This window comes from Bacillus rossius, assembly GCF_032445375.1.
Source record: "Bacillus rossius redtenbacheri isolate Brsri chromosome 4 unlocalized genomic scaffold, Brsri_v3 Brsri_v3_scf4_2, whole genome shotgun sequence".
NCBI classification, from domain to species: Eukaryota; Metazoa; Arthropoda; class Insecta; order Phasmatodea; family Bacillidae; genus Bacillus; species Bacillus rossius.
In genome coordinates this window covers 603,496-623,311 of record NW_026962011.1, presented here as the reverse complement: position 1 = coordinate 623,311, position 19,816 = coordinate 603,496, and the positions used below count along the sequence as shown (strand labels likewise).

The following is a 19,816-nucleotide window of genomic DNA, read 5'->3' as shown; positions in this document are numbered from 1 at the left end:
CACACTTATTTAACCACAAAATTACGCATTGCAAATGTCTTAAATAAAAAAAAACATACTAACCTAATATTGTCTGATTGTTCGGCAGAGTGACAATTTGACGAAATGTTTGTTCTAGAATCATCTTCAATATTTTCGCTTCTGCAGAAAGCAGACAGATGTGTCGGCTGTAGTTCTGTTAATTGGTATTTGCCAATTGCTTTCTCGTGTTGTGGATTAGAACTTTCCTCTGATTTTGTAAAATCACTGTGAACATCAAAATACACCTACATAAAAATTATTTTAGAATATCAACCGTTTTATAAATAAATTTTAAACTGATGCTATAAAACAAATTATATTTCTAAAGTTTTTTAACGATTTTAATACGATATTTATCTCAACTTACCAAGCTCTCATACTTAGTATTTCTACAAAATGTAACCATTATTTTCCCAAATAATTTAACAAATTCCTTACCAAATGAGCGGAAAATACGTAAAAATTTAAATGTGATAAAATTATTTACCTGTTTCATATGAATGTCGGAAGTTTGACACAAATACCTAATAAATTTATTGGTTTTATAGCACAATGATATCCTGGTTAACCTGGCACACTGACCTAATAGGGCTGGTGCAGTACGTAGGCCAAAATTTAACCGAAACAGTAACCATCCAGCGCGATTATTTAGACATTCGCATTTTAACTAAAAAGTAGTATTAAAATTACACTAAAAATCACTTACTTATTTCCATCGATGATATTTAGAGTTGGTGTACCACCTGTGTCGATCCCTTCAGACAAAGAATAAGCACCCCTGTTTACAATGGCTGCTGATGCTGAAGCAGCAGCATCCTCCAGTCTCTGCAATTTTCTATACATTAGGAAAAAGAATAAAATCAAATCAAATTCTGCCATTTTTAAACAGGCAAGTTTTTCAGGGGTGGGCTTAGAAACAAATTAACCTAACTTACACATGAGTCTTAATCTGTTTAGTATGAAATATAAGTTACAAATCCCTATACCCTGACAGGGAATCAAACTCATGCGTCTAAGCAGCCGAAATGAACCAGACTGGCTACTGAGGTCACAAAAAAAAGTTTGAATTTTTTTTTCAAGCAGAACTATTTTATATGTTTTGGCTAGTTTACTTTTTCACTAACGAATACGAGTAGTTAAGTGAAGCTCACCTCTTTTTGGTGTACGCGATTAAAGCAGTCGCTCTCCTTTTCTTGCGTGGCTCACTGAGCTTCAAGCGACGTCTTTTTTTTTTCTGTTCACTTAGGTTTTCTTCCATCTGTATTTTTAACACTTTTAGTACTTTATTTAATTACAAACACAGCGTTTTGGGTTACGATAACGCACACGGTATGATAGTAGGAAGACTAACTAGGTAAGCGCCTGTGTATTTTTCCCCCACTCCTGTGCCCGCCGACGTCACTGGACATTCGGGTAGCAACGGGACCCCAGATTACAACTGTCCAGTCAGGGCAGTTCCAGGAAGACTTCTAGAGAGGCACTGTCGCACAAGGAAAGGAATGCGGTTGAAAAACATGAGATGAAATAAATTACAGATCAGTTTTGGAGTATTTATAAATTAATTGCTAAAAATATTTTAACTTGATACTTATATTGTATAACTTTTGATGAAATTAAATGTTAAGAGGTTCCTTTAAGTTTGTAAGTAAACATAAATATAACGTTCAAAATAAATAACAAAAGTTTTGTCTAGTTTGGAGCTCCGCGTCATGCAAATAAAGGAAAGTTAAACTTTTCAGTATACGGCTGCAATAATTATTATAGAGGAAAATGCTATTTATTCATTACTTTTAATTCCCGTTTGAAGAAGAATAAATCAAAAAGTGCTATAACGAAATTATAATGTTGAAGTTCAATATTGCTTGTCAAGTCAGTTAAAGAACAAAATAAAAAAGAAGAAAATTTGTTTTCTTGAATATACTTTTTTCAGATAAGTATACATACAATATTATTTTAAATAAAAAATTTTAGTCCTTGAGTATAAATTTACTGAAATATTTTTTTTTAGTTAATTAATTTTTTCATACGAAGAAATATTTAATTGTAAAAATCACGAGAACATAATTTATTACATTTATGTATTCCAAAGGCTTATGTTAAAGATCGACTATATGCTATTCAATTTGCCCAAGAATTTTACTGCAATATGAGAGCATTACAAAAACGCAATTTAACTAATGTAGATATTATCACAATAAGTAATGTTCATAAACTATATTAATGGGAAACAAATATTTATCATTTAATGATATGCAATATTTTCCTTTGAGGTAAAAATTGAGGTAAATTAAAGTAATAAATAAATCCTCTCATAAAAATTACTGAAACTAATATCCTGCATTGTCCGTCATATTATGATTCCAAACAGTTTAAATAAACTGAAACATGAAATAAAATAGTAAGGTTAACCATGAGGTGTGGAAGAAATTAGAGATTGCTTTGTAAAAAGTGTTAAAAATTTCTCATGAAATATTGTGATTATTATGTTCGTACATAATGAAAAAAAAAAAATTCAATACATGAAATTCAACACATACTTCGTATTGCAAGTTTTTAAACATATATTAAAAATACATGTGCGTATCTAAGTCAAATTGTTATGTAATACATGATGAACAATAACATTACCGAAACAACTTCCCTTCCAAATAACTTTCACCCAAAGATAAGGCCGCGGACAAATTATACACACTGGTCGCACGAGGAGCTGAAATAAGTCTTATAAGAAAGCCGGCCGGAGTAATTCTTTTCAAGCCAAAGTTAAAAGTAATGGATGTTGTTTGTCTAAAGCAGGCAGTGAAATGTCATACAAGTTTACAGAATAGCCATATAAGATCTTAGACGCTTCTTATCCCGTCAGTGGACTGTACGCGAAGAACCAACTGCATCATGGCCCGCCGCCAGTTTTATACTTACGTATGAATACACTTGTAAACGATGGTTTGTATACTTATGTATGTTGCCGACATCGATAGGTATTCTTTGGCAGCTCGATGTGGATTAATTCGAACACGTTTGCGCTAAACACGACATATTTTTTTTACATAAGAGTGACATCGCGCCCTGAAAAAAGTTGCAGGTCTGTAACGCAACAGTGATACAAATATTACATAGTTCGAACATTTTCTGGAGCACGACATTCACTTTGGGTAATGCTAAGCTACTTTATAGGTACACTTTACCCGCTTTAAAAGTGAAAACTTAAAAAAAAGTGTACGTGGAAGCAGACTCAGCCATATGTTTATTGCTGTTGTATTTGTCATAAACCTACTACGTTCAATACGGCCTGTAAGTAGAACCCATGTTTTTTTACTTGTGTACAAGCTGTGGTTGTAAAGCGAATTTATATTCTAAGTTAACTAACGTCTATCATAACATATTTGGAATAAGGCTACCTAATTTTTTTTTCTAGATTGCTATATTTTATATATATATATATATATATATATATATATATATATATATAAAATATAGCAATCTAGAAAAAAAAATTAGGTAGCCTTATTCCAAATATGTTATGATAGACGTTAGTTAACTTAGATATATATATATATATATATATACACATACATACATACATATATATATATGTATATATAAGTATTACTTCAACGGAAATATCTGGTAATAAAAATAAATTTAAAAAAAACATGAAAGATTAAGGATTATTTTTTTTCAACAACAAATAATTTATGGTTTAACTGCTTTGTGTACTATATAAAAACAGAACAAGCTTTCAAAATTTCACAATTTTTTTGATTATCCGTTATAGTTATGTTTTGTTTTAACTCATAAATATTTAAGTTGATTGCCAACGTCACGAATGTACAATAATTTATTTCACACCGCTCCGGGTTGCAGGTAAAGTAACAGGCGTGCAATTTGATCAGAAACGCGTTCTACTTATTCAGGCCCTTTAATTGGGCGTGACGGACCATGTGCCAAATATGTAACAATTTTAAGTAGGTGAAGTATTAAAAAATAACGAACTTGAATGCAAAATAATGCATCTAACAAAAATAATTTGCAAGGTTCTTTCGTGGATGTTGTAATGTGTGGGCAATATTTACTTAATTTTGGTTTTTGGATAAATTAATTGTGGTTTGTAAAATTTTAATAATTTTGTATAATTGCTGTAAAAAAATTTATTTCCTGCCCTTATTAATTAATCGAGCTGTAGAAATAAGTTTATCTGAAAATTTACGCCATCTTTATTAAACATTGCCACTAATTATACTTTTTAACTTCAAAATGGTTTTTGAATTTTGTAATTAATAACGTACCATCCATAACTACATATGTGAGCGATCGGTCACTGACCTCATCTTCAATCCTCCTCGTGATTCCTGCGCCAGGAGGAACATTTACATAATTCTGACTAGCTTATTTAATATAGAACTTCCCTAGTTTTTATTTTTTATTTATCATTCCATGAACATTTTTAAAACAGTGCAGACAATCAGATATCTATCTAACCAAAAAGCATAGCAAAAAGACATTTAGTTTTCAAAATATGATTTTTCTTTTAATTTAAGATACATTTTATATAAACCTACATTTTTAAGTATCAAAACTTTTGTAAATAGTTAACCATTTGGTTAATACCAGTATAAAATTCTTCCCCGGCGTTGTAAGATGTGTAAAATCATTTTGGAAAACTAAAATAATTTAAAAAAATATTGGGTAGTATAATAATTGTTTCTTGAATTTTTATTAAAAATAGAAGGAAAAACAAACAAAGTGTATTTTCATGTTAAAAATTAAATAAAAAATTTGTCGAATTAGCTAGCGAGACTGTAAAGCCACCAATAAATAGTTTGTACGACAACTTTCAACGTGTTGATTGATTAGTTTCAATACTTTATTTCGTAATACATGTTCTAGTATGGTAAGCTTTAGGATATTTGTAGTTTAAACAAAAGCAATGTTTTAGAGATACACGAATATAGTCACAGAGTAAGTCGAGCACATGGTACTGTGGCGAGTCACACTAAAAGCGATTCTGAGAATTTCTTTCGGTCACGGGATTATCTTTTACCGGTGCCGGTTGTGGGTTGTCTCCCTCTCACGCACGCACGCACACACAGGTAGCCTGCCTCCCCTCCGGGAACGGGTTCCTCCACCCCGCTACCTAAGCTGTGTGGCCTGCGAGCTGGCTTCGCCGAGCGGCAGCACGAGACGGTGGAAAACTTTCAGGATTTGCAGAAATTGTGGAAAAGATATCTCGGAATTCAAAGCGATGACTATATGTTTTAAATACATGAATTTCTTCAGAAAAAAATTATCTTTTTTTCTAGACTTGTACTTTTTTTCTGTCATTCTCCTAAGCAGTATAAAATGGCCCCAAAGTTGGACAAGTTGGTGATTTTTTATTTCATATTTTGATAGAAAAAAACAAAAATGTAAAAGTATACAGACCATTTGTGTAGTATCTTCTCGTGGGTGAAAAATTTTCAGATTCGTAGTGTCGATTAATAAAGTCCCATCATTATTTTAAAAACATAGTGTTCCGCTAACTTCTGATGCTACTAGGGAGGCCCCTTAACTTGCCAGTGTATTAAACTTGGTAATCCAAAAATTATTACTTTTAGATCAAATTATAAAGAAATTACCAATTGAGCTCAATTACACAATCTAATTTCATTAGAAATTAAATTACTACCCCCTAATCACTTGTTTACAATAAAAGAACATACAGTCTAAATAAAATAATATTGGATGAAATGTAGTGACAAGGCAGATGTCACTATACTACTGGAATAAGTATGGCTTGGTATCACTGATGTCAGGTCCTAAATGCTCTTTCAATCCTACGGGAAGCAAACTGGATCTTGGTTCACCAAAGTATCCTCATGGCTGGGCGTTGTGCTGACACCAGCACAGATCTTCACAAAGCCATGTTCATGTTGTAACCGCTCATTCACTCCTCCGGGGTTCAAACTGGTCTCTCGTTTCATGACTCCTCACAACTGAATGGCTCTGGTAACTGCAATGTCTCTGATCTTCCTCGATGAACAATGTTAACTTTCACTATAATTGACGTACAAATTCAGTCCGACAATATTTTACATTTTTCTTAGCATTGTTCCAGCCATACATGGCAATGCTACATAAAATATTTCAGTTTCAGCACTCACAAATAAATACATTTACTAACTCTTCTTTTTTCTTTAGACACAATTTTGACCACCTTAATAATTATCAGTGACTATTCAGTATAAAGTTGTATTTTATGGAACAATTGGACACACGTCAGGTTATATTGCGACATCTTTTAGTTCTAGAATGTTATTCACTATAACAGTTTGTTCCTGATTGTAGGCTCAGTAATTATACTAAAACAAAATGTTTCTTTCACATTCTGTTTGAAAAATTTATAACATAGAATTATACGTAAGTCTCCAGAGCTATGGAACATTAGTAAAATACATATCCATTAATTAAACATTTATTTTAGCAAATAAAAAAAAATTAATATGAAACTTGTGTTGTATGTTCAGAAGTATTCTTTGATCCATAGTTTTTATAGTATAGTAGACAAGTATATCCATTATATTGATGTTTTCATGGTTGGGTCAGTGAAAACATGTTTTATGATGTAATCAATATTAAAACTTTTACTTCACTACAATCACAAAGAGAATATTTTTTCCACTCAAAACACAAAAAAAATATATGTTACAATTAATGTACAGAGTTGGCACATGTGTTGCAGGCGAGCAAGAAGAAGGTGTACATGTTGTACAACCTGGAGCCGGACCGCAGTGTGACGGGTGGTGCATGGTACTGTGACCAGGATTTTGAGGCAGAGTTCGTGGATGTGCTGAACCAACAGTGCTACCGCTTCCTGCAGCAGAAAGCAGGGGTAACCCTCGACAGCAAGGGTGGGCCCCTGGCTGCACGCAACATGGCCTATGCTTCTTCCAAAGACGTGTGGAGGTTTATCTCTGAGCTGGGCATCAGCAAGGTACTGCCTCTACAGTGGTTGGACTGTACTCCAATGCTTTTATCGTTAACTGGAGCCTTTCGGGTGGTGATTAGATTGCTTGGTGTTTGTTAGGTGCGAAAGAAGATAAAATTCAGTGCTCTACTCAGTTTTAAAATTCAACGGAATCACCTCTAAAACTGTTAACACATCTAAGGCTATTTAAATTTATAGATACATATCCACTCTTTTGATAATGTAATTAAGTTACCAGATTGAAGTCAAAACATGACTAGCAAAGATGATGTCCGTGAGGTGCTGAAGATGTCCTACCCGAAGTGGCAATATGGGGCTTCTCTGTCGGATGGTAACTCCAATGGTCGCTCGTTAGTGTTCTTGTGCCACACAGTGACAGTTTTGGTTTATTTAAATACTTATTTTAATAACATAATGTAGTGCGGCATGAAGCAATTAAAAAATACAAACATTATATGTTTAATAAATTGTTGTAACATTTGGTTCTATCTGCTGGCCTTCAGGAGTCTTAGAGCCAACATTGATACACTTAACAATTAATAAATTAAAAACTATAGAGTTTCAAAAACTCTCTGCTGGAAGGAAATATGACCCTTATTATATAGTTTTAATTGTTGAGATTGGCATGTATGGAATTATGTTTTTAGTCTTTTGTTTTATTTAAATTTAGCTTTATTTTAGTAATTTTAATTTTTTTAAATTCATTGCTTGGATATTGTGTTGTTTCTATAACATGGTCACTTTTGCGGTAACTGAATGTTTATATGAAGTAGAAAACTTCCAGCATTTTCTGACTTGTAATGATAGCATGGGAAAATTGTTCAGTGTTTATACAGTGGTGAAACTATGTAGTTTTTATAGATTATAATTTTTGTTGAAGGTTATTTAGAGATTTTTATTGGGAAAGTCCCCTGCTACGAACTTCGGAAATATTTTTGTCTGTTATAAGAAGTATAGGAGATATGTTATTATTGGTTGGTGGGCCTAGGTGACTACCACGCCCCTATGTGGGAGGGCGTAACTGTTGTCCTTCAGTCACCTCTCAGACATGGCCCCAGTATGTCGTGCGGCTCAGAAGCTCATAAGTTAATTACGTGAGATGTAGTTTGGGAGAAAACTTAACATTTGCTGGTCCAGGCCATGCTGTATTTTACTTTTTTGTGGACAGAATTTACAGTTTTATTTTCATCACAGATGTCGGTCAGGTACATGAATGTACAATGGTAAGCCTTTGCAGTTGTTCCAAGAACAAAGTTTTTCCTTGGCTGTACCCAGTTACATCGTAACTGTAGGACTTATTTGTCAATAGTAATGTTTCTTCAAATACATCCATTTTCATAACAACGAAAAAGTACATTTTTGTCTTTAATGGCAAACTTTCTGTGCAAGGTATAATAAAGGTGTTTTGGATGTGTAATGATGGTCATGGTGAATTTTTATTTGAAAAATATTTTCTTTATTGTAGCATAAATTCATTATCAATTCTTGTAAATTCATCGACATCCAAATTAATAACTGTCTCCAACCGCTTTTTATAGTGTTTCATAATTTTGCAAATGTTTTCATGTACTCTTGACTGTTAGAATTACTTATTTAGCCAGGCTGATCTGACATGTTGAAACACATAACATTAATTTGACATTGAACAGGGCTACGCCCTCCCTAAGCTTGATGTGCCTCGCTCGCTGCAGACCCCTTCTCCACCATCAACTTCTTTTAAACCACCCACCAACAGGTGCGGGTGTGAGTGAGTTAGCTCACCCTGCAAGAGGCATGCTTACAGCCAGTGCCCCCCTAATTACTCAATTCCATTGATTGTATTTTTTTTATATATTCATTGCTTCAATTCCCTCCAAGAGTTTGTGTTTTCAGGTGTGTTGTAAGGATGTAGCACTTACTAAATGCACCCTCTCGCAGGCAGTTTATGTTCAAACTTAAATAATATGTATGTAAAAATAATACATAATAATTAATTGTTAATTAGTAATAAGTATGTGAAGGGTTGATTCGTAATGTAATTCTAAATGACTTAATTGTAACACCATTGCTTCCCGCCACCGTGACACCCAGACCACAGCCCAGTCTCTCTCAATCGCCGCCCGGAGTGTAGGACGTCTTCCGCACCTCATCTACTTCACTGTATGTATTAACTGATCTGTTAGTATCCACTGCATTTAATTAATTTTGAAACCTTTTTCTTAATCTTTGAGGCTACTCTGGGTGGTAGACTGTTTAGCTAAGTAATTTAAGTTCTTTAAGGATATTTTTAACAACACGACACGACTCGTACTCTAAACCAGGTCACCTGGTGCCCTCAGGCGCGTAGGAACCGGGGGGGGCGACCCAGGCGACTGCCCGGCCATAACATTTCATGGCCGGGCAAAGTGATGGTTTTGCCCGGCCATTGAATCAGATGAACAAGAGGCATTGTCTTCATTGCAATGCTAATTGGTTTTGTGGGATTTTCTTGTCTGTGCGTTACTTTATTCTTTGCCGAAGATTTTAATTTAGACAGTCTCCTTACACAGTTACAGCTATTGAAGAATCTTCGTGGAAATGTCCCCGACACTTGTGCAGCATTCGCTGAAAAGTTGGGTAAAGAGAGTGATACGACCCGTGCTTTGCTCGATCAAGTTACTCGACTCATGATACTCATCATGACTGTGCCTGCTTCAGCCGCATCTGCAGAGCGTTCATTTAGTGCACTTCGTCGTTTGAAGGCATACTTGCGATCTTCAATGTCCCAAAGACGTCTCACTCATTTGACTTTGCTTCATATCCATAGTGATAAAACTGCATCAATAGACATCAAGTCGGTTATGAAAGAATTTGTCTGCCGCAAGGACGAGAGAAAGAGCGTTTTTGGTAAAGTTTAATTTTTCTGTTGCTACTCATCAAAACATGAAGTCTGGGTGCTGTAATAATTCTTTCCTTTACATCTAAACTTGTGATGCCATTTCTAGTAGCTGTGTAGTTGTCAATGAAAAAATACGGATTGTTCGTACAAATAATTCTGAGAATTTTGAGAATGTTTTAATGTATTGTAAATTAAGTTATGAGGAACATAAAAATGCTATGATAGTAATATGTAGAACGGCTCACTATTCCGAGTTTTGTTATACTATTGTGATTTGAATGTGTTATTTTGTCATATAACTTATCATAAGATATTTATATTTTCAGATTTATTAATGGTAAAGCAGTTTTTCTGTCACGTTTTAAATTAATATTCAGTGGACACTAGGTACACCATATGCTTGTGTCAATACATTCTGAATATTGGCATCATCTAAGAATATTTAATTAAAGGTGTGTAACATTAAGAGTTCTCCTGTCCTGATATTCAAATGAATTTACTTAAGAGTGGGCAATGAGTGGGATAATGAAGTCTTTGTTAAATTGTTTACTCAAGGCTCAGCCTCACTTAAATATTTGATTATAGCTTGTTTTGATTATTGCAGTTGTTTGTTAGCACATATTAAGAAAATGTAACTATAGCTATAGATAGTTGGCAAAATATATTATCTCACACTACAAATATTAATCTTCAACCACCGTCATGTAGTTATGATGCAATTAGTCAAACATATTTTTAATTATAAATACATCTTTGCCTTTTCTACAGCTCTAGATAACTTGATGATATCTGGGGACTAAATTTGAAGGTGCTTGTGATTTATGTACTCTGTGCAGTGGGAAAATTCAACAAATTGCCTTTAAAATGAATTCTACGAGGCGAAAAGTGAACACTGTTTTGTGATGCCGAGCCTTAAGTAAATTTGTTATAAAAAAAAGTTAAAATTTCTGCTAGTAGTACATTCTATTTTTATGTACGAAAGATTCTTAAATAGCACCATTTTTCTCCTTAGAATACAAATTTTTTTTTCTCCCGGGGAGAACCCCCGGACACCCCCTTTGTTAAATCCACCACTTATAATGATACTCTCCTTTGCCCCCCCATCAAATATTTGCTTCCTACGCACCTGGGTGCCCTGGTCCGCATGTAAGCCAGAGGAATTCCTATTGGTGTGTTTTTACAGTTTCTTTAATTTTAAAGTTGATACTAATTCTAATCTTGAGTAACAATTTGTAAATAAAACCTTTATCAGAGACCACTCACACTTTGTTCTTCGTCCACGTGTGTTCCCTACCTAGAGACCGGGACCCAAAGAGTCATTGACGACCAGAGTTCTACTGTAGTACTATAGCATGCCTTCCGCTCAGAGCGGGCTGGTTAGGTCGATTTATAGGGATAAGGGGGGAATCGGGCCTAGCTGTCACATGGGCCATGTGATGACTCTGGGACGGAGTCGCTAGCCAAGTCCACATGCCTATCCACGTGGTGGGGCCCTTAATTCTGTGCAGCTTAAATTGAACTTTACATGCACTGTTATTACACATATTTTAATTCTTTCCAAGGTTAATTTTAATAATATGAGTTTTGGAGGAAACACGAACACGGATTAATTTTTTCTGAATCTGCAGACAAATCAATGCATGGACATGTTCTGACATCCTTGCTATTTTGACAAATATCTTGACACAAAAAGTTTTCACTGCCAATGATCATGACCTATTTCTTCCTCTATCCCCGTTAAATGTGCTCGTCGCTGGTATTTAGGGTGTTGATAGGAGTGGACATACTATGTTCTATGTTGCTACCCTTCTCCAGCAATTGTCGAAGGGCCTGTAGAAGCGAAGGTACTGGACTGCTTCTTAGACATGTCTCCAAGCTTGGAGGAAGTAGGCAAATTAAGCATGCCTTTAGAAAGTGAGAGATAAACAAGATATGTTTCTTTTATTTGTTAATATTCATTTTTTAACTAAACAAACCATACATAGGTTTTCTAGAACTGCAAGCAGCCTGTAATGGAGACACACTTGTAAATGTAATTGTGAGCCTTGCTGTATGATCTCTGTGCTGGTAATGTTGAAGTGAACTGGGATCGTTGCTACCAGTACCCTTCAATCATGCTTGACGAGTAAAGAACAGAAAGTAGGAAAAACCTTGTGCTGATACAAGGAGGCAAACGAGGTGTAATTAGTGAAGCATAATCTTAGTTTCAGACATACACATAGGGATTCAGAGGGACTAGATGTTTAAAAATTTAGAGAACATTGGCACTAAAACTTTTACATTGTCAGAAGGCGAGAAATTTACAAAAAAAAAAAAAAAAAAAGAGCTAAAATTACTTTAAAATTTGTACGTAATAAAAAAAAAACAACGCAAGGCAGAACAACTTTGTGAGGAATACAACTACACATTAACTAGAAGGGAAAGTAATCCTGGCCAAAACTGCTTAAATGTAATTATGATTACATTACCAATTTAGGTGTAAAGGTGTTGGTGGTGTGTGGCAGGTGCAACTCTCAGTAGATGACATGGAAACTATCCTTGACACCCTGGTGTACGATGGCAAGGTGGAGCGCTCTACGGCTATGGATAGCACTCGTCTGTATCGTGCAATCAAGTCTCTGCTGCCGTCCCCCGGGATAGTCTGCATGCCGTGCGGGGTGTGTCCGGTGAGTGGTACACCGGGGCCATGCCATCACTTCACTAGTCAGCTAGCAGCAAGAGAGCAACATTTTATTTAATAATTATTAAAACCTCAAAGTAACTGGTTTCTTTGGGAAGCATTATGTTTTGCCCATGTGTGTTTGAGAAGTGAGCAGAAATAGTGCATCATGACACAGGCGCGTGGTTACTCTTCTCTGTTAGACATGTTCTGGTTGGCATGGGGAATTGTGGGTCAAATGAGGACCATGTGAAATCATTTGAAGACTGAATGCTGAATGGAGTGATTGGATGATGAATCATACTTATATCTGATGTGTGTGGTCAAAATACAGACATTTAATTTATTTCCAGCTCATTTCTAATTCTGGATGATTGGTGAGCAAAATTTGTGAGTTTAAAAGAGTTTCACAATATTTGATATGTTATTTAGCAAGTTAAGTATTTTTATTAAAAATTAATATTTTAATATTTTTTTAGTAACAGTCTTCCCAACAGTTACATAATTTTTGTCTTAGGCACGACACAATAAGTGACAATCATAACACTAATTAATTAATTTAATTAATTAATTTAAAAAATATTTAAACATGTAGATGTTGCTCCCAGCGGGGTGTTGGAGTAGTGTTCACAAGCTCTGGTAGTGAGAGTGCCACCCTGCTGGTAGGAGTGCAGTTGGGGTAGCAGTTTTTTTTTTTTTTTTTAATATGGCAGTGAGTTGGCTGTACAAGTTACACAAGGAGTTACTCACAAACTTGAAAGCAGCCGGAGTTGCAGCTAATGATGATGACGACTTGGATTCACTATGTAGGAAAATGTCTTTTCATAAAAGGCAAAGATGATAACAGTGGGATGTGTGGAATAGGTAGTTTGAATTATAGTGTCCCGGGACTACTTGAGTTCCAACAGTGTACAAAAACTGCGATAAATTACGAGAGAATGCTATAATGTAAAGTTCTGTTATGTTAAAATGAATTCAAATTTAGCGCCATCCATTGTAACGATTTCCCATTTATGTTTGTTTATATAAATTGACGGTTTTTATTTTGTGTTGATAGAAAGAAACTGTTATCGTTTTGTCTATGTAAATAACAAGAACATGTATGTGTATAAGTATCAAATAAAATTGTGATTAATTACGAAAAGTTATCAGGTTATGGGCCCAGAGTGCTTAAAATATAAATTTTTGATCCACTGAATGTAAAAGTTGTGCTTCGTGAAAATTTGATCAGACTTAAGTTTTTTAAGATGTCTTTGTCGTCAAGTTCGATTAAACCTCTCACAAAGGAGAACTACGATACTTGGGCAATTCAAATTGAAGCTGTGATGGTTAAAAATGGAACATGAGTATACGTAAATGGAAGAAAGCCAAGACCAGAATCAGTTGAAGGTAAGGACGCTTCATTACGAGACGTTGAAAAGTGGGAGGATGATGATGCTAAAGCAAAATCAGATCTAATAATTGCAATAGATCCCAGTTTATTACATATGGTAAAAGGTTTAAAAACTTCAAAGCAAGTTTGGAATAAGTTAAAGTCAGAATATGCTTCCACAGGACCAGTAAAAAGGGCAAGTTTATTAAAACACGTAACTTCGTACAAAATAATGAAAAATTATGATTTCCACACACAACTGATGGAGTTTTCTGATATAATTGCAAAACTGTCAGCTATGGGTGTTGAGATGCACAATGATTTACAATCAATGTTACTTCTAAACGCACTACCACCAAGTTTTGAAATGTTTAGATGTGCAATGGAGTCTCAAAACGAATTGCCAAAACCGGATATTCTTCAAGAAAAAATTATCGAAAGGTATGAAGCTAAAAATCAACGAGATACAGACGATTCTGAGGTTATGTGGGTAAGGAAAAATCAGAAAAGTTTCAAGCAATATCGAGGAAGTCCACGTAGATACAATAGTGATTTTAATAGGCCTTTCAAATACAACTGTTTTAAATGTAATAAAATAGGACATAAGGCAAATTGATTGTTGCAGAAAATTAAGTGATGATGGTCAAGAATACTCGTCAAAAGTTGAATCTGAAGTTGAAGATGTGTTCCAAATGAAAGAGAAAATTACCGAGGAATCTTTACATACGAAGATTACATCAAGCGATGATCGATGGTGTCTGGATAGTGGTTGCACGTCTCACATGTGTTATAATGAAGCAGCGTTTCTAAATATGACATCAACAAATGGAAATGTTTTGTTAGCTAGCAGTGCGGAGATTGAAATTGTTGCGAAAGGAACTGCGCAAGTTACTACTACGGATGGGAAAGTAAACAGGTCAGTAAAACTAAATGATACACTGTTAGTAAAAGAATTTAGAACAAATCTGTTATCTGTTGCGAGAATCACGGATCACGAAAATACAGTCACTTTTCACAAAACTGGTGCAACTGTTTTCAGGAAAGATGGTAAGTTAAAACTGTTAGCACAAAGAGTTGGAAATCTATACTATGTTTGCGGTAGTAGAGAAGAAACAAATGTTGCAAGTGATAATTCCGCTAGTTTGAAGTTATGGCATCATCGTCTTGGTCATTTGAATGAAGAAGACTTGTTAAAGATTCCGTGAAAAGGATTAGCTGTTGGAATCAAGCGAAATGGAGAAAAGCAGTTGGGAACATGCGAGGTATGTTTACGAGAAAAAATGACCGCCTTGCCATTTCCCAAGAAATCTGAAAAATTTACAAAATTATTGGAATTAATACATACCGACGTCTGGGGACCATCAAGAACAGAGTCATTAGGACACGCTAGGTATTTTGTCACATTCATTGATGACAGCACTCGTTGGTGTGAAGTTCGATTCATTAGAAATAAAAGTGATGTTTTTCAAGTTTTTAAGGAATACAAAGTTTGTGTTGAAATACAAACTGGTCGTAAAATAAAATGTTTGATGTCAGACAACGGTAAAGAATATTGCAATAAGGAATTTGATGATTTCTTAAAAAAAATGGTATTCGTCAACATCTGACAGTTCCTTATACGCCACAACAAAATGGAATGGAAGAACGAAAAAATAGAACATTAGTTGAAATGGCACAATGTCTTTTGATAAGTTCTGGATTAGGTCATGGATTTTGGGCTGAAGCAGTATTTACTTCAAATTATTTGAGAAACAGGTGCCCAACGTCTAGTTTAGGCAGTCATTCTCCATTTGAAGCTTGGAACAAAGTACTGCCGGACTTGAGTAACTTGATAGTGTTTGGCGCAAAAACATTTGTTTTGGAAAAAGGATTAGGAAAATCAAAATTTGATTCACGATCACAGGAAGGTGTGCTGGTAGGTTATTCTGAAGGCTACCGAGTATGGATTACAGTCGAAAGGAAAGTTGTTGTAGCAAGAGATGTACGAATACTGGAAAACCAATTTTTGAATGAAGAAAAGGGAAGTCAAACCATTGAGAGAAATAAAGATGAATTTGAATGTGTACATATGCAAAATAAAATTCAGGAAGAAAATGAAGAAATAGGAAATGAGCAAATAAATAAAAAAGAACAGGCACAAGATGAAATTTTGCAGCCAAGTTTGCATAAAATGCCCGGAAGACCACGATTGGAGAGATTAGGTAAGCGAGGAAGACCGCGTAAAATTTATAACACTGGACCAACAGCAAAAGTAAATGAAGATCGAGAAGAATATGAAAATTATAACCATACTGGAACGCAAGGAGTTATGAGTGATGATGAAATATTTGTTGGTGGTGCAGAAAATGAAATTGACATAATCGAAGAAGCAAACTTTGTTAACATAACACTGAAAGAAGCTATGACTGGAAACGAAGCAGCTGAATGGATGAAAGCTATCGCTGAAGAAATTCGAGGTTTGATAAAATATAATACTTGGGAAATAGTTGAACGTCCTAAACATAGAGCAGTTATCACATGTAAAATTGTTCTTAAAAATAAATTAAAGCTCGATGGAACACTTGAATGAAGAAAAGCAAGAGTTGTAGCTCGTGGTTTTACGCAGCGACAAGGGATTGATTTTACTGATACATTTGCTCCTGTAGCAAGATTAGATTCTGTTAGACTTTTGATGGCACTGGCTGCTCGCGAAAAATTGCCAGTTTTTCAATTGGACATTGTCGCAGCTTATTTAAATGGAAGTTTAGAAGAAGAAATATTTATGGAACCCCCAGAGTACATTCAAGAAGCTTTACAAGAAATAATTAAAAATGATGGTATAAACAGCAAAATAGGAAAAGAAGCTCAAAAAATGCTCCTGACACTAGCACAAGGACATAAAGTTTGTAAGTTAAGGAAAGCATTTTATGGTCTACGACAAGCTGGTCGTCAGTGGCATAAAAGATTAAGTGAAGTGTTGCAAGGTATTGGACTTATTTCGGCCGCAAGCGAAACTTGCTTATATTACAACATGAGTGAAGGTCAGTATACGATTTTAGTTGTCTACGTTGACGATATTTTGTACATATCAAAGAATGAAAAGAAGCTAAATGAAATTAATACTGGTCTGGCAAAAGAATTCGAAGTAAAAGATTTAGGATTAGCACGACACTGTTTAGGAGTGGAAATTAATCAAGAAAATTGTGAAATTATATTGAGTCAACAAAAATATATAAACAATCTTTTGAAAAAATTTAACATGGAAGAATGTAATCCTGTAAACACTCCCTGTGAACATCAAGCAAAGTTACCAGATGGAAATTCAAATCGAAAAGGGAGTGAAGAAAAACCATTCAGACAATTAATTGGATCATTGATGTATTTGGCAATCGCAACTCGTCCGGACATTACAATTATTGTAAACAGATTATCGCAGTTCAATGAAAAGTACCAAGATATTCATTGGTCAGCAGCTAAACGTGTATTACGTTATTTACGAGGTACCCAAAATTATGGCCTAGCATTTAAGAAGAACTCATATGGGATTCAAGGATATTCTGACGCAGATCATGCAAATGATATCTTCGATAGAATTTCATACACAGGATATGTATTTACATTAAGTGGAGCTGCAATATCATGGCGTTCGAAGAAACAGAAATCAGTTGCAATTTCGTCCACTGAAGCTGAATATGTAGCATTGTCAGAAACATCTCGCGAAGCTTTGTATTTACGAAAATTAATGTTGGAATTGAACTTGACTGATTTATCAAAAATAGATCTCGGAACAGACAACAGAGGTGCGAAATACATTGCAGAAAATGCTACTTGTCACTCACGCACTAAACACATTGCTACAAGATACCATTTTGTGCGTCAATTGTTGAAAAATGATGAACTAAGTTTAAAATATATACCAACAGAAATGATGCCTGCTGATGCTCTCACAAAGCCGCTTCCAAGACCTGCGCATCATCGTCATGCAGAAGCAATTGGATTAAAAGTCTGTAGAGACCAGGGGCGTATCCTGACAAATTTGGTAACGCATGCAATATAAAATACATCCAAACACCCCTCCCCCCGGAAGAAGGGGGGTCCGGGGGCCCTCTCCCGGAAAATTTTGGTTTTCAGGGAGCAAAATGGTGCTGTTTAGGCAGTTTTTTAAAAAAATAATTAAACATAAAACTGGTAACAACATTAAATTTTTTGTGATAAACTTAGAGAGAAGAATTAACAAAGATATCAAATTGTCACTCACCATGTATTTACTTATAATGGAACTCGGCTCTGCGGTTTTTCCTGCAGAACTGCTCCGTGACTTCGTCGAAAAACGAGTTGCGGGCTTTCATCTGCACCAACAGATCTTTTTCTATGGACATGATGGAGAGTGCAGACAAACGACTTTGTCCTTGCGCATTTCTTTTGAATGATTTTATTCGTCTTGGTGCAGAAAACGAACGTTCTATGGATGACGATGTAGCAGGAATAGTTGAAACCATTACACACAGTTTATAGAGTTCTGGAAGTCCACTTTGGAGTTCATTTTGATACAGGAAATGGTGCATTTCTTGCACTGTCTTTCCCTCAAAATGTTTAGATGTAAACATAGCACTCAATTCAGATATCAGCCTAACAATATCAAAAAATTTTCCATTGAGTGTCCTTAATTTTTGAATTGCCTCCTCGGGGAAAACATCTGAAAATGTTGAGAATTTTTTGAATCAAACATTTCAATGAACTTCAAATCATGCAACGATTGAAACCGAATATTCAGCTGCATGATTACTGTGTCCAAAATCTCAAGGTACATCCTCCTAAAATCGTCCTTTACAGTGGCTTCTGAGCAGTTTCCTTTTCTTTTCTTCCTTGCAGGCTCACAGTCAGATACGGTTTCAGTTTTCAACCATATTTTATCAAAATCGCAATTTCTCTTTGTGTTTAACTTATCCTTCAGAGCTTCAACTTCTTTGCTGCAAAATTTAATGTCCAAGTATTTTGACTGCACAATGTTAAATGTAACATCTGTCAACGAAAATAACTCTCCAAATACACACAACAAGAAGTTGAACTGAAAATCCCTTAACATCATAAGAAATCCACGAGCTTCGTTAATAGCAGTTGTGTCCCAGTCTTCCGGATTTTCTAAAATGTGCTCGTACAGTTCTTCAAGTTCTACTTTATGATCAGCGACAGTCTGAACTAAGCAACTTGAATAACTCCATCTTGTCGGTGCAAGTTTAGGAAATCTCTTCTGCACTATAGTGTCTAATGAATTGGTTCTTTTTGAGGAATGGACAAAAAAACTGACAAAGTCGCTAAGGTTAGCAAAAACACTCTACATGCACTTATACATGAAACTGCTTGCGATAACACCAAATTCAACTTGTGGGCTTAACAATGTACAAATACAGCATGAGGAATCACCTCTCTAACTTTTGCCTGCACACCATTCAAATGTACGGCCATGACCGCCGCACCATCATACGTCTGCGCGACCAGTTTGTCCTTACATTGAAATACTTCAAGAGTGTCTATTGCAAGTTTTGCTAGTGCCTCTGCTGACCTGTCTCCACTGACATCATGAAAGCCTACGAACCTTTTGTATACTTGCCCCTTGTACACATATCTTAACACTGTTGATAGCTGTGAAAAATTTGTTACATCACATGTTTCGTCAAGCAAAATAGCAACAAACGTTGCTTCTTTAATCTCATTTTTTATTTCCGAAATCATTACATCATTGATACTTTGAATTAAATCATTTTGAATTATTGGTGATAATCCAGTGAACACAGAGCTTGTAGACAAGTGGACTCTCAATTTGTCATCAAACTCAGCCAACAAATGAACTAGCTCTACATAATTGCCTCAATTGTTAAAATCACTGTTTTCCCTGTGTCCTCGAAATGACAGTTCCTGTTGCCCTAAAAAGCATGTAGCTGTAGTCAGTCTCTTCAGTATTACCCG

At 35.2% G+C, this 19,816-nt stretch overlaps 1 protein-coding gene across 3 annotated transcripts in view; it reads left to right on the top strand.

Annotated features, from left to right (window-relative positions):
- Positions 1-19,816, top strand: part of LOC134542231 (DNA-directed RNA polymerase III subunit RPC6) — a 54,187-nt gene that overhangs the window by 29,443 nt on the left and 4,928 nt on the right. The window contains exons 4-6 of one of the 3 annotated variants that reach the window (XM_063386320.1): positions 6,737-6,988; positions 9,053-9,121; positions 12,344-12,505. In XM_063386320.1, the coding sequence (XP_063242390.1) occupies positions 6,737-6,988; positions 9,053-9,121; positions 12,344-12,505 (483 nt within the window). The remainder of the gene's footprint in view (positions 1-6,736; positions 6,989-9,052; positions 9,122-12,343; positions 12,506-19,816) is intronic. The other 2 variants (XM_063386321.1, XM_063386322.1) reach the window with 2 other exon arrangements.